This window comes from Lepidochelys olivacea (genome assembly GCF_965140295.1).
Source record: "Lepidochelys olivacea isolate rLepOli2 genome assembly, chromosome: 1".
Lineage (NCBI taxonomy): Eukaryota > Metazoa > Chordata > Testudines > Cheloniidae > Lepidochelys > Lepidochelys olivacea.
In genome coordinates, this window is record NC_140411.1 from 101,071,684 (window position 1) to 101,099,562 (window position 27,879).

The window sequence follows — 27,879 nt, forward strand, 5'->3', positions numbered from 1 at the left end:
TCTACTGCATCCCAGTCCAGTTTCTTTTAGAAACCCTCGCTCCTATATTTATTTTCCATTCTATGTGTTGAAAAATATTATAATTTATATTATAGTAGTCCCTAGGAATCTCAGGCATGGACCAGAACCACACTGTGCTAAACATTATAAAAACAAAGACAGACCCTGCCCCAGAGAGCGTATAAGACAAGATGCAACACATGGAAAGAGACAGATCAATGGGGAAGTACAAGGAAACAATAAGAAAATATTGGGCAGCATGACAGACAGTGTTCTCACCACACCAGCAGACAAGTTTTTTGAAAGCCTCAAGGCAAAGGAGAATTTTAACGAGGGTTTGGAAGGAGGGAAGGACTCCAGAGGCAGGAAGCTGCCAAGCCTTTCCCCACAACAGAGGAAGGCTCCAGCAGTGGAAAAGCTGCTGGAGCCTTTCCCTGCTGCCTCCCACCACCTGTGCCTTTTCCCCACAGTAGGGAAGGGTGCCAGCAGTGGAGAGCTGCCAGAGCCTTTCTCCTCTGAATCTCCTCTGACTTTCCCCACTGCTGGAGTGGCAGGGGGAGGTGCCAGAGCCTTCCGCTTCTGCCAAAGTCCTTACCTGCAGAAGGGAAGGGTTCCAGCAACAGGGGGAGCTTCAGGAAAAATCTCAAACTGGTGGGCATTCTAACATCTCAGGCTCCATCTAGAATAGCTCTGCCAATAAACAAGGCTATCTTAGAACCTACTAAGGTCCTGGGGCACAATGGTTCTCAACTGGGGGTACGCAAAAGTCTTCCACAGGGTTTATCAACTTAGATATTTGCTTAGGTGTTTTTTTGTTTGTTTGTTTTTCTACACAAAAGGCTACATATAAAGCACTAGCAAAGTCACTACAAACAAACGTGCAGCTAAGGAGTCAGATGGGTCATCTTCATGGAAGCTGAAAAGTTACTGAAGAGGGATGTGGGTAATTCTGATGAGTGGAGAGAAAGTGAGCCAGGAGCTGAAATCAGAAAGGAAGGCTGATGGGAAGGAGTTGAATGGATGGTAGATGACATCAAAGAGGACACAAGAGTCAGATGTAGGGCTTTTCAAAAGAGGAGAAACAGCAGAAAGGGGAGATGGAGGGTGGGAAGCAGCAGGAACAGGAGAGGAAAAGCCCAACATTCCCACAGCAGTCTGGATCCAAGGCAGGGAGTGAGAGAGAAGGAGAGGCCTTCATAAGGGAGGCTTGCTAGAGAGGCAGCATCAGACAACAAGAACCAGGTCTCTGTGACAGCCAGGAGTTGGAGGAAGAAATATATGAAGATGTCTGGGATGATTAGATTGTTTTTAGAGATGGAGTGGGCAAATGACTGAGGCAGGGATCCTGTAAAATAAATAGCATGAGACCACATAATTCAAGCTTATATTATTATGAACACACACAAGGAGCAAGGTAAAATTAAAGTTGCACAGTTAACTTTAATTATGGAATTTCCTAATTCCTGAGTGTTTGACTTGGAACCATAGCTTTCTTTTAACTGAGTTCTGAGAGTGCAATTTCCTAGATTGTTTGTTTGTTTGTTTAATGAAGACAACAAATCCTACCACATGGCCCTCACATGGATCATCAGCAAGGCTGGAACCCAGTATCTTTAGATGTGTAGCACTACCACTTGAACTAAAGTAGTGGCTGGTAGAAGTAGTAGGCTGCTATCTTCTGTGAATCAGTAACTAGAGAGGGTTACAACATACACTCTGCCAGTGGATTATAAAGCTATTTGCTAGACAGCAAAGGAATGTTGACTGAGGCATTCTGAGTTCTAGTGGTTAAACACAGATCAGTCAAGCAAATAGATTGGCAACATTCATTGTGACAGGCAGTGTACCTTGGATGAGCCTTGCATACCTCATATTAGAGACAGCTCTTTTCCCAGCTCTGCCACTGTGACCTTATGCAACTTCTCAGTTACCCCATCCGTAAAGTACGGGCAATTACAATTGTATCTTAGGAGACTGGCAACCATGAGGCCTTCATCAATAATAATTCTATGCACTTTATAACCCTTAACATTAGTTGGGAAGAACTGAGACAAGAACTAATGATTTTGCTCCAGCCCAACACACCTTCTCCTAGACCAAAGAGTGTCCAGGTTCTGTTTTCCCTGTCAGGAGCATTAACTCTGTGGGGCGTGGAAGCATGGTCAATGAAGCTGATGTGTAGGAAGGTCCGTGGGAGATGGAATAATTGATTTTGTTTCACTCTGCTAAAAAAATTTAACCTGAGGCAGAGAGCAAGAATAGAAAAATTTCAGCCCAAACAGTTAAACTTGGATAGTGTTACATAAGCAATTGAAAACGGGGTTATAATATAAAAACACATAATAGGCAACCCTATCAAGTGTTGCTACCAATTCCATCTATAATAAAGGACAACATGGTTCTTGCTCTAGTGCTGGGTACCAAATCAAGAGAAAGAATACTGCAGGCCAAATTAAGTCTACTTTATGGCAGAGGGCCTTGTAAATAAAGGCCACCAAAAATAAGTCTGATTTTTTTTAAGTCCTTCTTTAACTATTAGTCAGAATATGCTTTAGAAATTATTTTGAAGATTGATTTTTTTTTTTTATTTTGGGGAAGATGTATGGTCTGTGTTATACTGAAGGTCAGACTAGATAACTGCAATGGTCCCTTTTCTGGACTTGGAATCTGTGAATCAACGGCTTCTTAGATTATAAAGCTGCCTGTTACTAATGACAAAGATTAAATGCTGCTTACAAAACACAGATAATTTAGTTTGATATATGCTAAGATGGACTGAAACATATAACGCTCATTAAGGTGAATGCAAGAACCTTTATATTAACTGGTAACAGGGTTCATTATTTGTCTGTTGAATACTATACTCTGCAGCTTCCATCTTATATTTTGCACTGTGGAAAATAGGAAAAATAATTCAACAGTAGCTGACTGGAGCTGTAACAGATTATGTTTGTGTCTTACAGCCTTCGGGCCTGTGACAAAGTACCAGACATTTATTTTTTCAGTATTTCAGTTGAAACTCTTCTTTTATTATTGAATTTCTGACAAGCAATAGCAACTGAAAAGACAAATAGCAAAAATAGCTTCTTAAATGGCGCATTTCAGAAGACAAACGTGTGAATGCATACTATTGTCTGCAAGATGGAATCTAATTGGACAAAACATGTTTAACATTTAAATATATAGAGGATTTAAGCCAGTATAGTGATTCTAAAATGGAATAACCAAAAAATGTAAATAAGTCACACTGCAGCAAAGAATTTGACTAGGTACACAAAAAGTTAAACATAAGGGAACAGATTTGTTCATGTGTATGTAAAAACACATTTAGGCTTGTGAAACCCTGGAGTTTTGCCTATACTTCCGAAAGTCTGTCCTATCCTATATATTCCAAATGCTCAAAAAAATCAAACTTTTATTTTTGAAGTTGTAGGACTATTATTGTGTAAAATCACTTTAAAGACCATGGAAAAAAGACTACAAAAAGCACTGTATACAACCAAATTTTTACAGTATACAAGCTAATCTCCACATTTTAAAAGCAATATGAAAAATTTTATCTATGACACTTTAATTAAAGCCATCAGACAGCTAAATAAGAAACTGTGCCATACAAAATTCATCTAAAAGGTTTGGGCATCCAAAAAGTGGAAAATAACTGAGTTTTTTAGTTATAACACCACAGAGTAATTTTGTCTAAGCATTTTATCAACATCATTTTTAAGAGATACAGTACCTTAGAAGAATCTGAACTTTTCATATATGGCTCAGCACAATGTGTAACACTTCCCTGTAGTACTTTTTCTATTCTTGCCACAAGAAATATATCAGGATGTGGACACGTAACGGAGAATATTACCTAAAAAATAAATAAATAAATATATATACACACATACATACACACACACACACACACGTATTATATATTTACAGTTTCCTTTTTTTTAAATCTACATCCAGTGGAAAAGCTATTTGAAATCTGTCAGATAACCCATTCCTCTTGTTCTGAATCAGAACTTTATATTGTTTCTCCTTACCTGTTTAGGATATTGCAAGATAGACTCATGGATAATATCTTGAGCCCTGTGTAAGTAATCACCACTGGCATTCATCAGTTGCTGTGTCGCATTAGATATCATGTGCCTCACCGAGACATGGTTCAAATCGACATGGAAATCTGCTGAAATCTTCCGATTGTTTTTAATATCAAACAATGACAATGTGACAAAAAAAGGTTCTACCTAGACATTAAAAAGTGTGAAAAAGGTTATCACCAGCATCCCCAAAAGATTATCTGCAAATACAGGTGTGTATTGACATGCAAATGCAAAGGAAATAGGTCTACTGTACTGCTGTACATTAGTTACAAAGAAGAGCTAGCATTCTTTGACTATTATATCCATTATGTAAAATACAGTGAAGAAATAAAACACTTTCATTAACAGCATGAAAGAAGCAGCTACAAAAGTTTTACAAAGAATTCATGCTTTCCTTCATTTTAATGGATTAATGAGCAGCAGCAGCAAAAAAAAAAAGTTACTTCTTCCTAACGGTATCAGATTTATTGGTCTGAAGTGCATTGCCAACTAATGCCAATATTAAGAGGTTAACTACTATATATCTGATACATAAAGGCAAAGTATTTACATAAAGAATTTACATTTGTTGTTGGTCCTTCTTCATTTTCAGCAACACAGCTTTGCAGATTGAAAGATAAGTCATTACACTTCACTAGAATCTTTTTCCCAAATTTCTCTTCAAATGGCTTCACTTCTGGTTCAATACCCGAAAAGTCAAGTTTCTTTAAAAGGAAACAAAAATGAAAACTGTTTCTCGTTTTACAAGGTACAACATAAACACATTTATTATTTTATTTTAAAATGTCAAACCTGTGCATCTGGATCCAAGACAAAAAGTTTAACTCTGCTTTCACTTTTGAATTTCATTTCTGCATCTCTGGTACTCTGCGAAAAATAAGAAAGTCACAGTTTTATATTTATTATTTAAACATTATGATCAAATGAAAGTAATTAAACTTTGTTAATATTCTACAATTTTTGTTGTAACCCATTTAGTTTTAATCCATGTGGTGTTTTCCCCATTAAACTGAGCTTTAAAGTTTACTGTAGAATGTTTAAAGCAGATATGTTAAAGTGTGAACTTGTGGTCACTTATGATCCTCCAGCCCTCCTAATACAGCACAGTACATATGTCACAAAGGAAGAAGCTTCGTAAATTTGATGCCTTGTATAAGTTTTGACAAATATTATTGGTGCTATGTAGCTCTCATATAGTACTTTTCATTCTTAAATCACTTTAGCAAAGGTGCTTTACACAAACAAAAAATTATCTTTGTATGTAGGTTAAAGTTCAGAACTATACTGAGGCCACTAGATCACTCAGGAAGCCACAGGTTAGCTATGTTAGGAATCACAATCACAGCAAATTCGTAAACCTCCAACTGCCAAAGAAGTGGTTTTCCTGTGGGTGGCAGGAAAAACAAGAACACCTATAGATGACTGTGTATAGCTGAGTACTGACATCACTCCTTTCAGTGTCTCAACACTTGTATGGGATTTACAGGTTCCTACTCATCAGTCCCAAAACTAGAACAAGTCAGAATAAAATAGCGTGGGACGAACTGTGATACATTTAGTTTACCTTCCTTGTAAGACAGTTCATTTAAATAGATATTCTACCATTTTTTAAAGTCAGTTGGCGAACAGGCACCTCAGGTAGTGGGCAAGTGGCTGCAAATAGCAGCCAAATTACCTTTGCAGTACAGCTAGTACTTCACAATTGTAGCCATCTGAAAAGGGACATGTAATCTTAACCGAGGTTGAAATTTTTTTTTTTTTTTTTTTAGTACAGACTACATTTTAAGAGAGATTGTTTTGGGCACCACATCTCAACCTCCTATTCATGACTACACAGACTACCTCCACTCCCACCTGCAATCCCATTATATCCCTCTGACAACTGTAACTGTTGCTTAAATTAATTTTGCATATAATTTTATATTGTGGTAGCCTCCATGAGACTGGGGCCCCATTACTAAGCACTATACAAATACGGAAAAATGACACTCCCTATCCCAAAGAGCTTATAATCTTAAAAAGAGAGAGATGTCATCACTAAGTCACGAATCTGTGACTTCCAGAGACCTCTGACATTTTCGCTTCAGCCCCAGGATGGCGGGGCAAGAGCTGTCAGCTGGTGGGGTCCCCCTACAACTCCCAATTGCTTCAGGTGGCGGGAACCCTCTCCCCATCAGCCCCAAGCTGACGCCCCACCACCAAGGAGACCGCATAGCTCGCAGCTGCTACTGTGGGAGGCGGACCCCTCTCCCCTCCCCTCGCAGTCCCAGCCATCACTGTGGAAGGCAGACTCCCCCCTCCCCCTCCCCCCACACACAGCCCACAGCCTCAGATGTTGAGAGGAACCCACTGCTCCCAACTGCCACCGTGGGTGGCACGGGGACCTTACAGCTCCCAGCCGCCACAGCTCCAAGCTGCTGCCAGCTGCAGGGAGGACTCCTCGCTCTCAGCCACTGTGGGTGGGGGGGACCCTGGAGCCCGCAGCAGAGGGTACCCTGGACCCTCCTCTCTCCCCATTTTCTCACAGTTATGTTTTAATAAAAGTCAGGGGCAGGTCACGGTCTCCCATGCATTTTCGGTTATTGCTTGTGACCTGTCCATGACTTTTACTAAAAAATAACCATGACAAAATCTTAGCCTTAATCATAACCTAGTGACAGAGGATGTGGAAAAAGCTAGTGTACTCAATGCTTTTTTTGCCTCTGTCTTCACGAACAAGGTCAGCTCCCAGACTACCGCCCCGGGCAGAACAGTATGGGGAGGAGGTGACCAGCCCTCTGTGGAGAAAGAAGTGGTTCTGGACTATTCAGAAAAGCTGGATGTGCACAAGTCCATGGGCCCAGATGCGCTGTATCCGAGAGTGCTACAGGAGTTGGCGGATGCGATTGCAGAGCCATTGGCCATTATCTTTGAAAACTCATGGCTATCGGGGGAGGTCCCGGACGACTGGAAACAGGCTAATGTAGTGCCCATCTTTAAAAAAGGGAAGAAGGAGGATGTGGGGAATTACAGGCCAGTCAGCCTCACCCCAGTCTCTGGAAAAAATCATGGAGCAGGTCCTCAAAGAATCAATTCTGAAGCACTTAGAGGAGAGGAAAGTGTTCAGAAACAGTCAGCCTGAATTCACCAAGGGCAAGTCATGCCTGACTAATCTAATTGCCTTCTATGACGAGATAACTGGCTCTGTGGATGAGGGGAAAGCAATGGACGTGTTATTCCTTGACTTTATCAAAGGTTTTGACACGGTCTCCCACAGTATTCTTGCCAGCAAGTTAAAGAAGTAGGGGCTGAATGAATGGACTATAAGGTGGACAGAAAGCTGGCTAGATCGTCAGGCTCAATGGGTAGCGATCAATGGCTCCATGTTTGTTGGCAGCCAGTATCAAGCGGAGTGCCCCAAGGGTCAGTCCTGGGGCCGCTTTTGTTCAATATCTTCATTAATGATCTGGAGGATGGCATGGACTGCACCCTCAGCAAGTTTGCAGATGACACTAAACTGGGAGGAGTGGTAGATATGCTGGAGGGTAGGGAGAGGATACAGAGGGACCTAGACAAATTAGAGGATTGGGCCAAAAGAAATCTGATGAGGTTCAACAAGGACAAGTGCAGAGTCCTGCACTTAGGACGGAAGAATCCCATGCACCGCTACAGACTAGGGACCAAATAGCTAGGCAGCAATTCTGCTGAAAAGGGCCTTGGGGTGACAGTGGACGAGAAGCTGGATATGAGTCAACAGTGTGCCCTTGTTGCCAAGAAGGCTAAGGCATTTTGGGCTGTATAAGTAGGGGCATTGCCAGCAGATCGAGGGACGTGATCGTTCCCCTCTATTTGGCATTGCTGAGGCCTCATCTGGAGTACTGTGTCCTGTTTTGGGCCCCACACTATAAGAAGGATGTGGAAAAATTGGAAAGTGTCCAGCGGAGGGCAACACAAATGATTAGGGGGCTGGAGCGAATGATTTGATAGCTGCTTTCAACTACCTGAAAGGGGGTTCCAAAGAGGATGGATCTAGACTGTTCTCAGTGGTACCAGATGACAGAACAAGGAGTAATGGTCTCAAGCTGCAGTGGGGAGGGTTTAGGTTGGATATTAGGAAAAACTTTTTCACTTGGAGGGTGGTGAAACACTGGAATGCGTTACCTAGGAAAGTGGTGGAATCTCTTTCCTTTGAGGTTTTTAAGCTCAGGCTTGACAAAGCCCTGTCTGGGATGATTTAGTTGGGGATTGGTCCTACTTTGAGCAGGGGGTTGGACCAGATGACCTCCTGAGGTCCCTTCCAACCCTGATATTCTATGATAACAGATGGTGAGAATCAAGAGTGTCTCAACGGGGAATGGGAGAGATAGGGTAACAAAAATTCAATGTGCACAATTCTTAGCCAATCAGTAGCTGTAATCATAACTCAATACCTGCCTAGCCCTTGTCAGATGAATTTCCTGTACGCATTACAGAAGAGGTGAGATCTGAGGAAGGACATGGACGATAAGTTGATATCTTTGTGGCTTGTAACTATGAGCTTTTTTCTCTCTGTATTACAGGTGCCACAGGAGAAAGTGAGAAGGTACTTAAGAGAGAAGCAGACAATCAAGGCTCATATAACTAGCAAAGTAAAGGCAGGTGCCAACCTTTCATTAAGACAGGGAGGATAGGAAGCACAGAGCTAAACTGTGAAGGGTTTTAAAAGTTATAATAAAACTGATGTGTCCAATGCACTGGAAGAGCAGGAGCCAATGCAGAGAACTAAAGACGAGGGTGATCTAGTCAGAGAAATGTCTGTAGAACAAACATTTTGAATGGGCTTAAGGAGTCAAAACCGAAGCCGCTGAGGCCAAAGAAAGATACTGCAGTAGTTAAGGCTTGATATGATCATGGCTTGGACAAAACTTTTGGCAGAGAAAGCAGAGAGGAAAAGTCAAATCATTGAATCATTGCACAAGAACAAAAGGTACAACTTAGATACAACCTGGATATGGGATCAAGGAGTCAAAAATGAAGCCATGGCTCCCTCCTCTCTATTGTTTCCAACATTTTCAAGGCCCGTCATGACCTAACCCCTACCTACGTATCATTTCTTACACTATATTGAAAGATCAATTCCTGCCTCCAACACCCATTTGTTGCATTTTCAAACAAGCACCTTCATGCATTCTTCTATGCTGCCCCCGACACCTGAAAAAAGCTCCCCATAAACATCTCCAAAAGTAACCCATTATCCTCCTTCATAACATAACATTCCTTTAAAAAAATGGTTGCCTACCTCTCGTAACATGTTGCTCATGTTCATTCCATTCTAGGTGTGTGTGCTTGCCACATATACCGGTGCTGGAAGTTTTTCCCCCAGTGTATCCGTAGGGCTGGCCATTGCGGCCTCTGGAATGGAGCATGTATGCACCGGTATAAGGAGCACCACTGCTGATGCGCCACCCCCTCCCCCAACTTCCTTCTTGCCGCCGAGAATGCCTGCGCTCTTGTGGCATTAGCTGTTACTATCGGCGGAGATGAAACCTTCGCCTGTTCGTAGCAGCCACGGAGGCTGGCAGTGATCCAGGAAGAAATTCTCTGGGATGACACCGGGATCACTTTCATCCTGTCAGCCACCACCATTAAAAGCCTAGACGATCGACGCAGGGGCTTGGTTCGCTCAAGGTAGAAGGCTAAGGCCCGTCTGACATTGAGAGTATGCAGGCACTTCTCCTTGTTTGAGTTTTGCTGTTCTGGAAAGAACACTGTCAGGAAGATATCCTGGTTGACGTGGAAGTGCAACACCACCTTTGGTCTGAAGGCCAGTGGCGCAGCTGGACCTTGTCCTTGTAGAAAACCATGTAAGGGAATTCTGAGGGTATAGCCCTGATCTCTGAGACCTGTCTTGCCAAGGTGATTGCCACAAGGAAGGTGACCTTCCACAATAGGAGTAGAAGTGAGCAGGATGCCAAGGGCTCAAAAGGAGGGCTGCTGAGCCTAGACAGGACTAGATTGAGATCCCATTGGGGGGCTGGGTCCCGGATCTGTGGAAAGAGTCTTTCCAGTCCCTTGAGGAATCTGATTGTCAGAAGAAGCAGGTATTCCAGGATGGATTGCAAAGATGACTGCGTTGAGAGATTCAGACATCCAGCAAGTGAAGTGCTTCCACTTAGCCAGGTAAGTAGCTCTAGTGCAAGGTGTTCTGCTTTCCAAAATAACCTGTTGGACTTGTCTGGAGAAAGCTGGTTCCTCGAGGCTTAGCCATGTAGCATTCATGCTATCAGATGCAGACAGGTGAGATTCTTATACTGACACATATGTGTGCCACTCTAGAGGGCGCTATGGCTGGCCCTATGGATACCAATGCAGGAAAAACTTCTGGCACCAGTGCATGTGGTGAGCACACACACCAAACATGGAATGGACATGAGAAGAACTTTTCTTTGTCAGGATGCCTACAAAAAAACTTGGTAACAGCTAAAATGCTGGTGTTCTGAGACCACAGCGTATCATGTTGACAAATATTGTCTCACTGTTTTCTTGTATTCTCCTGTTTGTATGTATCCATTTGTTGTCTCTTGCCTTATACTTAGATTGTAAGTTCTTTGGGGTAAGGACTGTTTTTTCATTATGTGTTTGTACAGAGCCTAGCACAATGGGGTCCTGGTCCATGACTGAGGCTCCGAGGCACTACAATACAAATAACAGCGCTGTTATAGGCTTACATGAAATGGAGGATTCTGATGCTTTCCCTACTGATAGGCAAAGGAGAACTAAGGAAGAGCTCTGAGGGAAAGATCAAGAACTCAGTTCTGAGATTAAGTTTCAGTAGATAGTTTGGCATACAACAGAGATATCAAAGACAGTCCACAATGTTATATTTGATGAAGGGAGACAGGTCCAGAATAGACAAGTAGATTTGAGAGTCCATCATAAAGATGGTGGTCAAAACCATGTTTGCAAATCAGATTACCCACACAAAAAAAGGGTTTAGAGGGAGAAGAGGAAAAGGAGCTGAGGATGGAACCCAAGGAATCCACACCAAAAGAGGAAGAGGAAATGATGACTGAAGGGTTAAAATCCATTGCTGATGTAATAACCTGGTATATGGATTTGTGTACAGGCCCAAAGTCCAGAGTTTGGTCATGAGGTCAGAGGCCTAGCAAATAGTGATTAGCTAAGAGAAAGCAGAATAACCAAAGATAACCTTGTTTTTGTTAAGATATGTCTGGTCAGCAAAACGCCAGATGTTGGGGGCAATAATTGTATCTTATTCAAAGTTGCAAATAGAACAAAGAAGCCCTGTTTCTGTTGTGTTAGTTTCTTCCATAGGGAGATGTTCTTCCCACATATCCAACCTTGAGTTTATGAAAGGTTGGAACATGTCAGTATAAGATATGGCCTCTTCCCACCTCCCTTTCCCAGGAACCAATGCCTGCCTTAAAACACAAATAAGCAACTTGAAAGACAATCTTTATTGCCATATACTTTCACTGTTTCTTTGCTTTTACCCCTAGATATGTATCTGTTGGAAAATCAAAGGAGCTACTTCATTCCTATGGACCCCAAATTGAATTAAACATGTATTCTATACTAATATATTTATTAAAGTACTAATTAAATGCTAAATGTTAATTTGTTAACACTGAGACCATGGGCGGAGACATTATGTAACCTTTTGACCATTGGCTACTGTGGTATCATGCCTTGCAACTAAACCTATTCGGGGGTGTGGGACTGCCTACCCCCTCACTTTCCCCACCCATGGAAAATCCATATATATTCCATTGTAATCGATTGATGTCTAATAAGCAAGGTGACACTCCATCAGCACTGTACGTAATAAACTCCTATGCTTGACAGCTACACAGTGTGGATTTATGTCCTTCAATGAGCCAAAAAATCAGATTCTGAAGGAGTGATCCAAGAGGTAGGAGGGAAACCAGAACAAAACCCAGGCATGAAAATTTCAAGTGGAGAAGTATGGTCAACTGTGTCAAAAGCAGCCAAATAGGCCAAGAAGGGTGGATTGATTTAAATCAAACCAATTTAAATCACAGACTTTAATCATGATTTAAATAAGCAAGCAGAAACCTTGATTTAAATAATCAATTTTAATCATGCTTTGCATTTGTACTGTAGTTATTTTCTTGGCTATCAATGATTGGTAATGATTAAAACAAGCTGGTTTACAGCTAAAATATAGCCTTACATTTGTTGCTTTTATTTCCCACGAACCAGGGGGATACAGTATATCTTTACCCATTTATTTGAGCAACTATATACGTTTACATTTACTCATATTATTAATTTTATTATGTTAGAAAATGATGAATGATGCATTTCTTATTTATTATTATTAATTTTTTACTTGTGATTTCTGCCAAGCTTTATTTGGATGGAAATGCTAATTCAATTAAAAATGCACAAACACAGCATTTCTATTTTTTTAATTAAATAAAAGCTACCTTAATTGTGCTGGCTACATGAGAAAAAAGTTTATAGGAAAGTTTTCAGTGCAAAACATGTTTTGATAAACTAACTGATTTATTAAACAGAGGAAGCATTATCTGTAGTTAATTAAAGAAACTGGTTGTTTGTGGTCACCATGTCCTTCAGAATTCTAGATCTGGTAGATCTCAACCTTTCACACCTAGTTTGTATTGATAGATTGTAAAAGGAAAGCAAGCTTACCTACTATTTCAACTCCAAATTGGTTTATTAACTTTGAATGAACTAGTCATTGAAGTGAACTACTTGAATACCCTGAAATAAAGAAAACAGTCTCTGCATCTGTAGAAGAGGCTACTGCTGTCAAAAGCTGGTTTAACAGTTTGACTTTCTTTAAACATTGGCAAACATATACTGTTTAATATTTTTATATTTAAAAGATTAATAGACCTTAAACTCTTAATTTCAAATTTAGTTTTAAATAGTTTTTTTAATAAATTTGCATTTAATTTAAATTTAATTTAAAAAATCATCAATTTTATCCACCCTGAGGCCAATGAAGATGGAGTTAACAGTATTGAAATTTGGCCAGAAAGTGTTCATTACAAACCTTGACAAAACCTTCTTAATTCCTTTCTGGAGACGAAAGGAAACAAACAAACAAAAAAGGTGACAGTGTCTACTTTGGCTCCCCATTTTATCCCTCTTTGTTCTGTTTTTCTCAGTTGGAATGCAGTGAACAGACAGTTCCATGAAAACAGCCACCTATCTGCAGACCAGCACCAAATATTCTGTAGACTGTAGCTTCGGAACCTCTTTTCTATTCCCACTGTAATAGGCTCTTGTGGTAAAAATCTTGAGAAAAATAATCAGAAGAAAAGCGACCAATCCTATTTATCTTTCTCTACTTCATGCTCTTAATACTCAGGGAAAGGCTGTACAAACAAACTTAAATTGTTAGGCAGAACCCTTCCACATATAAAATAACATTGCTGGGGTTTTTTTCTATAGAAAAGAAAAAATAAAGGATCAGAGAAACATTTTAAAAAGAAATGCAGAGAACAAGGAAAGAGTATCAGATGGAGAAAAAAATGAAAAGGGGAAAGAGAAACATACTGAGCAGAAATTAGAATGGTGGTTATCATTGGCATTCCACATATTTTGCCTACTGGGAGAAATAACATATAACACCAAAAATTAGGAATAAGCACAAAAGTATATATTTTGGGAGGAAGTCCAATGGTTAGGGCACTAGTTTGGGACTTGGGAGACCCGAGTGCTATTTCCTGCTCTGTCATAAACCTTCCAGTGTGGCTTTCAGCAAATTATTTAGCCTCTGTGTCTGTTTTCCCATCAGTAAAATGGGAAGAGTACTTAAATTAGTATTTAATAGTGATTTAAGCTTTTAAATTCTATTCATCTTGACCAGGAGGAATCAACTCTAAGAGGTATGCTAACGTCTAGATAGGTACAGTCCAGGTGTTCTAATGTGCAAGTGTTGAGGCACACAACCTTTGTTACAAAAATATGGTGAACCTAACATTTTAAAGTTTATGCAGCTTGGCACACAACTCCAAGAGACGCATATTTGCATTTCAGAATATTGTACATTATCATTATTTTTGTATCAAAACTCAATCTTCCTGTCCATCACATCCTGTTTAGCAATATTTCAATTACAAAGAAAAAGACAATGACAGGAAGCAGGAGACTTGGTGCTATACTAGTCTTATTAGGATCCAAAAAGCAGCTAAAGAAAGCCCAAATGTTTTACATGATGCCCCTTGATGTCTTCCTTTAGAGGGATGATAGCGAGATCAATATATCAGATACATTGGCAGCAGAGGGACACCACTAGATAACTTGATACAGATGGAGAACAGAAGACAAAGACCCCCAGAGGAGCTGACTGCACAGAAGTAATCCAGACAAAACACAGCGAGTGCCCTAACAAACTCACAAGAATTTTGTACTGTTTTATTTCTCAGTAGGAAAAATCTAGATGCTAGAAAGAAAATAGAGCAAATTTTACAGGGTATCATTTAAGTAGCAAGAAAGAACTAAACTAGGACAGAATGAGTGAGATATTTTCTGGAAAAAATATTTTGAGAGAAACAACACAAAGTAGACTGGATGCATGGAACAACAAACCATCACTGCCCAAAAAAACAGTAAAGACAACATTCCAGAAAAAAACCTAAAACAAATATATAGACTAAGAAATCAAAACAACTCCCATCAAAAGTTCATGGAAATAGGAAGTAGCATTTTCAGCACTAAAATTAGGTTTAGTGAGCAGGTGCAAAACAAACATGAATAAAAACAAAATCCCAAAGTCATCTAGAGAGCTAAACATTCCTCTTTAAGATTTTATATTCTAAAGAAAGAAAAAATATTTATTGTACCATCAAAATGTCAAGTTTTATATTCATTTTCTAAATTGTCTTTCATAGACTAACTACTTATTTCCTTTGATTCTATAGAACTACGTAAAGGAAAATTCTGTATTTGAAAGTTGATTGCAAATGAGAATACAATTTCATTTTCAGTATCTTAAAAAAACGCAACTGAACTAATTATAGATATATTAGATTTATTTACTAGAACAATTATAAATTTATTTTCTCCTATTATTGGCCATGCTTTACAATAGTTTTACCTCAGACTTTGCATGTATAAGGTAACTTTCTGTAAAATGATTCTCAACTTAACTCTACAAAAGTGAGGCAGACAAATGAAGGCAGCAAGACTGGTTTTGAGCACTATCCTGCTAATTTATTCTGACTGAATTCAGAAATGTAGTCCAATATCACTTGAGTGTTTTAGTAACGTAAGAATTTTTTTTTAAAGTGAATACTAATAAAGCTAACACTGATGAATTTACTATCTAATACCCACACAAAAATGCTATTGATTTATAATGAATTCCTTCATTAATTAACACTATTGCCTTACATATTAAAACATGGAACGTGAATAGGGAAAGCTCAAAGTTGAGGCTCATCAGAGCAATGTCCAGGTTAAGGATGCAAATTGTTGGCATCTCTAACATGGTATGGTCATCTGCTTCAAATGCCTACCAACTTCCCTGTATGAATCATCTTCAACTCTGATCCAATGAAAGCAAGATGAAAAGACATGCCTCCCACCCCCAGTCAGTCACCTGTCCCTCACAGGCATCCTACCCTGTAACGCACCAAATTTGGGTCTGTCCAGACCATCATGGAGGAACATGATGCATTCAGTGGCCGCCACACTATCCAACAGATAGCACGAGAACAACTACCAGCCTTATATAAACTACATGCACAGCACTAGGTTAACTGGCTTTAGCATACACATGCTTCAGAACTTATTTGAACGTATTAAAATGTTAAAGAGATAAATGTGCCTGCATATAAATCTTAAGCCAGGAGCTATTTTGCTTCCACAAGCAGAAAATGAAGGAACTCAACAGTGCCTACTACCCTGAGAGCGGCTAAGTTTTGAGAGCCCCGAGCTATCTGGCTGCTTCCATCAGCTCTGTGGAACTGGGAGTTAGAATCAATCATAGAATATCAGGGTTGGAAGGGACCTCAGGAGATCATCTAGTCCAACCCCCTGCTCAAAGCAGGACCAATCCCCATTTTTTTGCCCCATCCCTAAATGGCCCCCTCAAGGATTGAACTCACAACCCGGGGTTTAGCAGGCCAATGCTCAAACCACTGAGCTATCCCTCCCCCCAGTTAGAAAGCCATCATTTACCTTTACTGATGTCAAACATTTTTTTTAAAAAAAAACTTTATAGTTCAGCTATTTAAGCACACCAGCATGCACTATTTATACACTTAACTGCATAAAACTTTACATAAAAAAGTACTTGCTTGGTTAGGCTATTAGCAAATTAACTTCTATCACCACAATATACTTTAGAAGATCCCCCCACACGCTTATTTCACTACCCTGCAGAGTTTTTAACTCTTCAGAGACAAGAGACTTGTGGAATTAGGAACTTCACAAGACGATAAGCGCTAAGGGAGGCAGCCTCCATGACAGATAGAAAGAGTTATGAAAAACAGCAATAGCTAATGAATATTTTTTAATTTTTCAAAATCAGCTTATACTAGAGATGCCAACATTTACAAATGAAGAAATTTTCAATTGAGTTTCTAACTCAACTCAATTACAGACTTTGAACTGTGCCTCTGTAGGCTTGGCCAGTCAATTGGCTGGTCAAATAATGTCAATAACTGGTCAAATAACCACCTATTATTGGATTAAGGTCAAATCCTGTCATATATTCCAGAAAGAATGCCCTGATACAGGTGGCGGCCTACCTTTTTGATTGAATCATGGTGCCATTTGTTAGCAAACCTATTAAATGTCTTTATCGCTCACTTTACTACATGGTAATGCCATCTGTTGGGAAAGATGAATATCTTAACTGACTGGAATCTTCTAGAACAAACATATGTATTTATGTATGTGTATCTTTATTTGCATATCATGCCATCAATATACCTGGGAGTTTACAAAGCACATTAAACAAGTTAAAAGACAGGGTCTCTGCCCCAGACAGCTTACAGTCTAAACCGACTAAACAAACATACAGAAATTAACTCAGAAGGGAATGCGGTTCAGTCATTAAACCTCCGCCCGCATTAAAAAGAAAAGGGAAAGAGACATTAACCTTCTTGAAGTGTTGGCTTGCTGCCTAACTAGCGTAAATGCACTTAAAAATTACTTTTTTTACAGCGCTATTTGTGTGTTTTATTTAATTATTTTTTTCTTTTCTTTTGTTCAATCTTGAATAACATTCACATTTAAATGCTAACCTAACATTGTTAAAAATTGTAATAAGTATTCTTTCATGTTTTATAACTTCATTTCACTATGTTTTACATCTTTCTAAGTTAAAATAACTCAGTTGTTTTTTGTAATTAGGCATAAGTATTGTTGTAAAGATTGAGGCCTAATAGGCCTATTTTAATTGTTAGCCTAACTGGTGAAAAGTGGATAAAGATTCATGAATTGTTAAAATGATCTGTTACATAAAACGGTTTAAGAAAAGATATGAGAAGACAGAAAGCCTGACCTAATTTAAACAGTAAGGGTCAACTGATACCACGCAAGGACTGTATCAACATTATGACTGGTAAACAAGAGGAGCAGAAATCAATGAACCAAAATTCGTGTGTTGGAAATTAGACCTAACTGTGGACAAAAAATGAGAGAGGATGGAACTATTCCACCTATCACCTTTTGGGGGCCCTTAGGGAAAAAAAAGACTGGAGGAGAAAATTTTTTTTTTACTATCTCCGTGGCTATGGGAAAAAAAAACTGTTGGTGTGACACCAGACCTTGATACTCCTGTGGGGAAGCTTGACTTTCATTACTACACAAGTGAGGAAACCAGCCCGATACACGTGAGATCCAGCTCTTTTTTCCCGTCCCACATGTGCTCCTTTCTGCCCTGCCTCTGCCCCCCTCATCTTACTCCTGTCCTCCCTCTCTTGGCTTTTCACTTGATCTTGAACTGTACTGCGTGGCACCAGCACAATGAGACAAGACTGCCTATCCTGCTCTGCTCAGTCTGTAAAGGACCAGTAAACAAGAGCGACCTGACTAATCACAAGATGTCACTGACCAAGGACATGAGCTGGGGTCTAGAGAAACAGCTGTCATGGCCAACCTGCCAGCCCAAAGCATCTGTCCATGACTGACCAACCATCCTATATTCTGAGAAGACCAACGAAAGGTGTATTTCCCTCATATTTACTATCCTATCTTTTCTCTCCCTACTGTGTCTGTTTTGTCTAAAGCAGGAAAGTGATTATCATTCCTAACTTGGGCCTGGGAAAGGTAATCAGCGTGTCACAGCTAAATACAAGGTGGAACAGATTGTTAAACATAAAGGGTGAACACATATTTCAAGTGACCATTCAAGGTGAACTGGGAAGTTAACACCTCTTCAGTCATAGGTTAAAGGTGGGTTAGTGGTTACAGATTGTCATAATGAGCCATAAATCCAGTGTCTTTACTGAGTCCATGATTTTTACTGCTTAACAAAGAACCTGACACAGTACTAACGTGGGGATCTAGAAGAATTCTTTCACCAACTCTGCCTCAAAGAACTTTCTCATAACAAAGATACCACCACAACTGCCACATCCTCACTGACAATCAGAAGAAAAAAAGAATCATCTGACTGCACATGCCACAGTGGACAAAACCACATACTTGATCATTACATTGATTGCTTCAGGAAAAAAAATTGCCTGAAATCCTTAACAAACATAACATCCATCACAATCTCTCTAACATTGAGAGGACTGCCATACAGTCACTGAAATCCAACCACCCAATAACGATTACATCAGCAGACAAAGTGGGTGCCATGGTGGTCCTTGGCCATGATGACTACATCAGCAAGGCCAACTGACAACTCTCCAACACCACCGACTATAAAGAACTCAAAGACGACCCCACACCCAAGAATTTAAGTATATCATCAAATCCTTCCTGAAACAACCCCAAGAGAAACTCTACAACTTCATCCCCCATGAAACCACCCCAATGACCTTCTACATGCTTCCCAATATACATAGACAAGGGAACTCAGGCAGATCCATCAGATCTGACCATGGCATGCTAACTGATGGAATGTCGGGACTGCTAGAAATCATCCTCAAACCACTCACTACACAAAGGACCAGTTTCCTCCAGAACACACCCGACTTCCTCCAGAAACTCCACAGCATTAATAACTTCCCTCAGAATACCATGCTTGCCACCATGGATGTCAAGGACCTCCCTACACACTAACATCCCTCATGACAGCATTGCAGCCCACCTCAAATATCCACAATACAATGGAAAAACACAGTTAGCCACCCCAAACATGTTGCCAAATTCATCCATTTCTCCTCACCCGTAACAACTTTACCTTCCACAAAAACACTTTGTCCAAACCATGGGAACAAAAGTGGGTACTAGTATGGCTCCCCAATATGCCAGCCTCTTGACGGGTGACCTCAAGGAAGAATTTCTGGACAAATGCACTACAAAACCAATTATATACCTGAGATACAGTGATATAATTTTTGTCCTCTGTACAGATAACCTAAACTCCCTCACAGATTTCCACCACAACTTTAACTATCACCATGCATCCATCAAACTCTCTCTAGAACACTCCCACGCTAGCATCAACTTCCGGGACACCATGATCAGCTTCAACAATGGAACTCTACAGACAACTATATACAAGAAACCCCCGGATCACTGCACCCAATTTCACAGATCCAGTAACCACCCCAAACTTACCAAGCAATTTCTTGTCCACAACCAGGCACTCAGATGATATAAAATATGCTCCGAGGAGAAGGTCCAGGTTATACATCTTAATATATTTAAAATCATCTTCACCAAACAAGGACACTCCCCCAGAGAAGTGGATTGCATCATGGAAGGGGCCACACAAATGCCCCGAGAGAACCTGCCTCAATACCTGGGAGGAGGACGTCCAACCAGACATCCCTGGTTCTCATCTTCCACCACACAATGACACCCATACAGGGTTTCATTAAACAATTACAATCCATACTTGATGGGGATCACATCCTAAAGAAAATATTTCCTGAACCCCCTCTTCTGGCCTTCAAATAACCTCTCAACCTCTCCAAGCTCATCATCAGAAGCAAGCTCCCCATAGTCCAGGACCCACCAACTCAAAGAGACACCAGACCCTGCCATGAACAAATGCAAAACTTGCCAACATATCTCCACTGCTATGATGATCAGTACCTCCCACAACAGTCCTTTCAAGATCCATGCATCCTACATATGACTCACATGTGGTGTACCTCTTCCAGTGCATCAAATGCCCCAATAGCAACAATGTGGGTGAAACCAGACAATCAGTAAGGTCAGGCTTGACAAAGCCCTGGCTGGGATGATTTAGTTGGGGATTGGTCCTGCCTTGAGCAGGGGGTTGGACTAAATGACCTCCTGAGGTCCCTTCCAACCCTGATATTCTATGAATCATGACTCTCTCAAATGAACTCACACATAAAAATGATAAAAGACAAACTCCATATCACCCACGGGTGAACATTTCCACAAAACAATCACCCATATCTGACCTCTCAGTCCTCATCCTCAAAGGAAATCTTCACAACCCCTTCAAAAGATGAGCCTGGGAGCTTAAATTCATAACTTCGTAGGCACTAAAAATCATGGACTCAAAGACACTAGATTGATGGTTTATTATAACAAACCATAATCCACTAACGCTCCTTTGTCCTGCAATTTCAGAGGTACTAACTGCCCATTTCACCTTAAATAGTCTCTTACAACATGTTACCTCTTTATGCTAAACAATCTGTATTGTATCTTAGCTGTAACCTTGTATTTTAGTTGTGTCTCCTTCACCAACAGAAGTTGGTCCAATAAAAGATATTACTTCACCTACCAGGCCTTTCTCCAATAGTCAATCAATTTCAGTTTCAAAGCTCTTTGCGTGATTTTGATTCTTTTCCTTTTGTGTGTTTCAATCAATAAATTTCTAACCTCTGGCATTAATTTTATAGTGGGTTTGCCCTGGTATTAAACAGGTTGAGATCTCTGTATACCAAACTTGAACTTTGTTTAATGGTGTTTAATATTGGACAGTGACTGGTCACATTAACACCTTTAATTCATTGGGTCCATATACTTCATCTAAATTAACACAATAGTATCTATCTAAAGCTTAGGCTACTGGAGACAATAAAACCTCACTTTTTTTATTATTCTAATAAATAAGTGCTTTAAAATATTTGACCATTTTTCACATTATTTGACAATATCTGACCATTCAACTGGCCAATTATTTCTGGACGAAAAGCCCAACCTTGTGCCTCCAAAATTACTAAAATGAGGTTTCACTTATTTCATTGCAATCACTGATACAAGCTTTAAAGGAATACACTACCTTGGCAATTTCAGGAAAGTAGCTATCTAAACTGGATAATGAGCTTTCCATTTTGCTCTGTTCATCATCTGCAATTACAAAATAGAAAATTTTAAAATTAAACAGCCATTAATAACTTCAGGAAAATGCTTCATTTCCAACAACTAGCTTATGACTGTGATTACTACTTCATCTACAATAATAAACGTTGATATCAATAAAAATAAAGAGCAGACAACTGTGTGCCATTGCTCACTTTCTCATTTTGATCCAGTGACTTTTGTGTACTTTCCTGTTTGTTGGAGGATGTAAAGTAATTGTTGCAATTCCATAAGTGAGTAGTTTGTACTTTCTTTTCCCACACGGACGCCAAATCCTTTACCTAACAATACACACGGGGTTCAAGCCTGATTAAAGGAAGGGCTTGCCTACATGGGAAAGTTGCACCAGTATAACTTTCTTTTTTTCTTTTTTTTTTCCAGCAGAAACTGTTTGTGTCCATAGATAAGTTGCCTTATATGTTCATCTTGCTACCTAAATCATAAAAGTCAGACTCCTTTCCAATTGACTTAACTATTTTGGAGGGAGATATATCAATGTAAGGTCCATGTGGAGGCACTGTCATCCTGATATAACTACACCAATTCAGTTACTCCTCCCACTGCTATCCCACACTGCACCAGTTCACACCTGAAGCAACCTGTCTAGTTACTTGCGCACACTCCACTGTTCCTGGGTCAACTGGACTGGATAGGCCCCCTCCCATGGGCTTAAATGCTGCTTGAAGAGGCCAAAAAATTCTATTTGCGACTCACATTCCTTGCAAATGTATCATCACAACTACACTCAGGCCTCCATGCATAAATGGCATGGTCTACTGGGAACCAACTGAATTATATGATATAGCAGAAGGGATCATGGGAGTTTAACCTTAAGTACCAAAATCCTCTGAAAATTACCAAGAATGCATAGAGCCTAGCAATAGCCCTTGGCACCCTGCGTTACCCACACAGAGTGTAATGCACTTAAATACAGGGCTGTGCTGTGAGGATACAATATGTTACAAATGCAGTAGCTTAAACAAGTTCATGCACAGCAGTGCATTATTGATTTAGTTATACCATTTTAATTAAATCAATATAAACTATACTGGTGCAACTTTCTCATGTAAACAAGGCTAAAATGGCAAAACTCTCGTTAATTTCAAGAGGGCAGGATCAGGCCCGTGATCTCCAGCATTACAGGAAGTGGAAATGATGACAGCACTAGCTGCTAAGCATGACAAATCCTTACTTTAGGATTTTACCTACATCAATGTTGCCCAAATAAATTTATTTATTATATAATAACAATATTACTTACCTTCATGCGATTCTCCATTTCTTTTTTCTTGCATTGCAGCTTCAAAGTTTAGTTGGAGAATTTTGTTTAAAGTAGTTATCCATTCCTCCATTTCCAGTTCACAGTCTGCAGCGAGAAGGTAACTACTCTTGTCTTGCATCTTGAGTTCAAAAGCAAAACGTTTCACTTTGTTGTTCTACAATAAAATAAAAAGACCTTTCCATATTAGCCAAGTTTTTCCACCTCCCCTCTTCCTATAAACCAGGGGAGGAAACTGTCTTGCATGATGTTTTCTGCGGTTCACCTGTGATTAAAAATATATATACACACATGTATACACACACTGCAACACAAGTGTAATTTTTTTTAAGTTACAATGCTTCCTTTTTTCTGCTGCTTCATCTTTGGAAAGATTTTTATAGTGTAGTGATGGTCTAAACCAGTGGTGGACAACCTGCAGCCCACAAAGGTAATCCAATGGTGGGCCGCCAGACAGTTTGTTTACATTGGCACAGCCGCCTGCAGCTCACAGTGGCTGCGGTTTGTCGTTCCCGGCCAATAGGAGCTGGGGAAGCAGAGTGGGCCGCAGGAACGTGCTGGCTGCTGCTTCCCACAGCTCCCATTGGCCAGAAACGGCGAACCATGGCCACTGGGAGCTGCATAACTAAATGCAAGTGTAAAACTGTCTGGTGGCCCGCCAGCGGATTACCCTGATAGGTGGCATGCGGCCCATGGGCTGCAGGTTGCCCACCACTCATCTAAACACCGAAAGCAACTTAATTTACCTATGCTTTTGTTCCCTACCATCACCCTATTGGCGATTACATACTAAAAGCAAATAGGTAGCACTAAAAATCTCAGTCTACAGGTATTTATTTAAATTGTGTGAATGTCTAAGTAATAAAATTCTTATGTAAAAGTTCCCACCTGTACAAGTGTCCTTAGATCAAAGCTCAGAAGCGTGAAACCACCTCGCTAACATTTTAGGTATCAGAGCCCTTGACACACTAGCAAGTTAAGACGGACAGGAGTGATCTGTTACAGTCGTAAGTCTACTTTTTGAGTGCTCTCTTTTGGCTGTAACGTTCCACAAGCAACGTGTTGGGGAATTAGTCCTGCTTCCTCACTTCCCCACTCAATACAGCCTGTTCTGTAACTATAGCCAAGACTTCATATACTCTGTGGCCAGCTTCACCTGCATTCTGAAAAACAGCTTTGGATTCTCTGGTGCAGCCAATTGGAAATTCTGTGGCTGCTTAATTTTAATTAGGTGCCTCTCCTTCTTTAAGCAGTGTCCCTGTAAGTGCTCCACTTCAGGATGTGTGCACGTCCATGCACTCTTGATTTAGAGTATTGAGGCCCCAGTGAGATATCAACACTGCTTGGATAGAATGTGCTTGTTGAGGGTATAGATAGTTCCTAGGTCAGGCTTGAAGACATCAGACATGTAGTCTCGCTAAGGGTATCACAAATGTAGGGGCTGCCATATGGCCCACGAGTTGCAAACAAGCCTGTGTTGTGGTTTGCAGGCTGTGGTGCATTGTTGAAATGAGGCTGGACATTTGGCAACCTACCATGTGTAAGTATTCTCCAGAAGTGGAGAAGTCCAGAGTGGTCCCGATGACGTCTAGCTGTTGAGTGGGTGTGAGTACAGACTTTTTTGCATTGAGCCAGAGGCCCAAGGAGTCAAACAAGGACGGGGCCTTGGTAGTTGCTATCTGTACCTTGAGAAATTAGCCACCTTTCAGGAGCCAATTGACCAGGTATGGAAATTTGATTATTCCCAACTGGAGAAGATGGGCTGTGATAGCCAAGATAACTTCAGTGAAGACCCTTCGGAGGGGGGGTGGGAGGGTGGAAAGGCCGAAGGGTAATATGCAATGATGGTAGTGTTCCCTGCTGTCATAAACATACAGCTAAGGGTATCATAAAATCCCTCCTTACCTGTAAAGGGTTAAGAAGCTCAGGTAACCTGGTTGGCACCTGACTAAAAGGACCAATAAGGGGAGAAGATACTTTCAAATCTGTGGGGGAAGGTTTTTGCTTTGTTCTTTTTGTTGGTTCTTTCCAGGTCAGCGAGGAATCAGGACAGGGAAAATATATCTCCCAAAGCCTTACTTGAACTAAGCATCTAGATTACAAAAATTGTAAGTAAAGCAAGGAAATGCATTAATTTATCTTTAGTTTTAGCTTGTGAATTTTCCCTGTGCTAGAGGAAAGTTTATCCCTGTTTTTTTGTAACTTAAGTTTTGCCTGGAGGGAAATCCTCTGTGTTTTGAATCTGATTGTCTGTAAAATCAGGATGGAAGATATTTTTACAGGAGGTGCTTCTTTTACTTTTTTTTTCTTCTTTATAATAAAGTTCTGTTTTTTAAGAATCTGATTGGGTTTTTAGTGTCCTACGAACCCAAGGGTCTGGTTTGTGCTCACCTTGTTTATTTTCAAGCCTCCCAGGAAAGGGGGTGTAGGCTTGGGGGGATATTTTGTGGGAATAGGAACTCCAAGTGGTCCTTTCCCTGATTCTTTGTCTAAATCATTTGGTGGTGGCAGCATACCTCAGTCCAAGGACAAATAGAGATTTGTGCCTTAGGGAAGTTTTTAGCCTACGCTGGTAGAAATAAGCTTAGGGCGTCTTTCATGCGGGTCCCCACATCTGTACCCTAGAATTCAGAGTGGGGAGGGAATCCTGACACCTGCCCACTAGGAAAAACAAGAAATACCTGAGTGAGGGGCGCATGGATATATGAAAACAAGCATCCTGAAAGTCAAGGGAGACAAACTAATCTCCTGGATCCAGCAATGGAATTATCACTGCTACAGTTACCATTTTGAACCACTGAGAGTGGAACAAGGTTTTTTAAGTGCTGAGGTCCAAAATTGGTCTCCAGCCTCAGCTTTTCTTGGGGATCAGAAAGTAAAAGAAGAATAGAACCCTTTCTTGAAGAAGTCTAGTGGAAGAGCTTTGATTACCCCTACTATTAGAAGAGATTGTACCTCCTGCCACTAGAAACCCTCATTAGAAGGGTCCCTGAAGAGGGATGGTGAACAGGGTCGGGGGAAGGAAGGAGCTAAACTGGATGAAATCAGCTACAGGATCTATCTGTCTGAGGTGATTAGCTACACAGAAGGCAGAAAACGTGAGAGGCAATCCCCATAATGGTGGAGGGAGGAATAGCGCAGTGTAGAATCTGGAGAGGGAGACAGTTAGGACCCTTGACCAACAGGTCAAAATGGTCGTTTTGAAGACATTGCCAACTTGAAAGTGATTGTAGAAGAAGGTCCTTTCCTAGCGAATATGGACTTTTCTTGGATGTTCAGCTGGTCTCGCTGGCTGGTAGTGGACTGGGCAAGACCACTGAGCCATCTGCCATCTACTGTACATTCTCTTTGTCACAGATGTATAGCTCCTCAGAGATTGTAGTGTTGCTCAGTAGTCTTCAAGTGTATGATGGAGCCTGTCTGTGGCATCACTGACTACGATTCCTTAAAAGGGAGATCCTTTTGGTGTTTTGTGCCTTTTGGGGGAGGCCAGAGGACTGCAGCCAAGAAGCTTGATGCATTACTACTGCCATAGCCATAGGACATACAACTGTACTGGCAGCATCAAGTGAGAATTGGAGAGATGCTTTGGCAATTGTCTGGCCTTCCATTATGAGAGCTTGAAATTGTTCCATCTCGTCCTGTGCTAGGTGTTCAATAAAAGGTTAAAACTTTAGATAATTTGTAAAATCATATTTTGCAACCAGGACTTGGTAATAGTCTACTCTGAACTGTAAAGAGGCAGAGGAGTAGCTTTTGTGCCCAAGAAGCGCCAGCTATTTCAGTTCCTTTTCAGATGGTGTCAATTGGGACCAATGTTGCATGTTTCATTTGTTGATGACCTCTATAACCAAGGAGTTAGGTTAGGAGAAAAAAATGCTCTTAGCCACTGGGTGGAATATAGTATTTTTTGTCAGCCCAGTCACACGTAGGCGACATGGTAGCTGGAGTTTGCCATACTCTATGCGATAAGACCATTAGAGCATCACTGATGGGTATGGCAAATTTTGCCCATAGGAGATGTATGGAGAATGTCCAACAGGGAATGTTGGGGTTCTTATAGCTCCTCTAATGGAATTTGTAAAGTTTCTGCTATTCATAGTATAAGGCTTAAAAGGCCTTGAAATCATCAGCGTAAGATGGTGGGGAAAACATAAGAGGCTCATCTGGCGAGGAAGAGAATTGTGGGAATGTAGGGTTTCTTTTTCCCCAGCTGGCTCTTGCTCTTCTGTAAGTTCCTCCTGTGGAGCAGGGTCCGAGGAGGCAGGTGTTGCTTTTGGCATGTCCTCTTATGAACCCTGTAGAGCTGGTTACAATATGTGAACCATGAGTTCCAATAAGCCCAATCAGGTGGGGCATAAGGGAACAGGGCTGGAATCCAGGGTTACCCTTCCCAGGTTTGCTGGGTGTATCTCCAGCAGGGGGTTTCTTCCTCAGGATGCACCTCAAGGAAGGGAGTCACCGTTGTACATTATAGGTCCAGAGGTAAGTTGATACCAGGGCAGTATCTCTTGGTATCTCCAAGCCAGCGGTTCCCAAACTTGTTCCGCCACTTGTTCAGGGAAAGTCCCTGCTGGGCCGGGGCGGTTTGTTTACCTGCCGCATCTGCAGGTTCGTCCGATCGCGGCTCCCAGTGGCCGCGGTTTGCTGCTCCAGGCCAATGGGAGCTGCTGGAAGCGGCGTGGACCGAGTCAACACAGCTCCAGGTCCCTCCTGTCAGCAAGCGATGGAGGGTGAGTATGGGAAGCCAAATAGGGTCCACACATCTTAAAGAACCTTCAGTTACAGTAAGTAACCGCCTCCTCTTCTTCAAGTGATAGTCTCTATATGGATTCCAGTCGTGGGAGAGTAGCTCACAAGAAGTCACAGTCTGTAGGATAGTATGTCCAACTGCCACAGGGGCGATGGTATAGTGAGTAGAAAAGGCATGGACGGAGGACCACATGGCCGCCCTACAAATGTCCTGCCACGCAACGCTCACAAGGAAGGCTGAAGTGGAAGCATGTGCCCGCCTGGACTGGGCCGTGACTCCCAGAGGAGAGGGGGGAAAAACGTGAG

General features: G+C 41.0%; 1 protein-coding gene across 10 annotated transcripts in view; it reads right to left on the reverse strand.

Annotated features, from left to right (window-relative positions):
• The window catches only part of DOCK9 (dedicator of cytokinesis 9), a 335,677-nt gene that overhangs the window by 161,360 nt on the left and 146,438 nt on the right, over window positions 1-27,879 (reverse strand). For all 10 annotated transcript variants that reach the window (XM_084627447.1, XM_084627439.1, XM_084627444.1 and 7 more), the window contains exons 8-13: window positions 22,804-22,978; window positions 21,463-21,530; window positions 4,890-4,964; window positions 4,661-4,801; window positions 4,038-4,241; window positions 3,737-3,859 (exon numbers count right to left, since the gene is read on the reverse strand). In XM_084627447.1, the coding sequence (XP_084483573.1) occupies window positions 3,737-3,859; window positions 4,038-4,241; window positions 4,661-4,801; window positions 4,890-4,964; window positions 21,463-21,530; window positions 22,804-22,978 (786 nt within the window). The remainder of the gene's footprint in view (window positions 1-3,736; window positions 3,860-4,037; window positions 4,242-4,660; window positions 4,802-4,889; window positions 4,965-21,462; window positions 21,531-22,803; window positions 22,979-27,879) is intronic.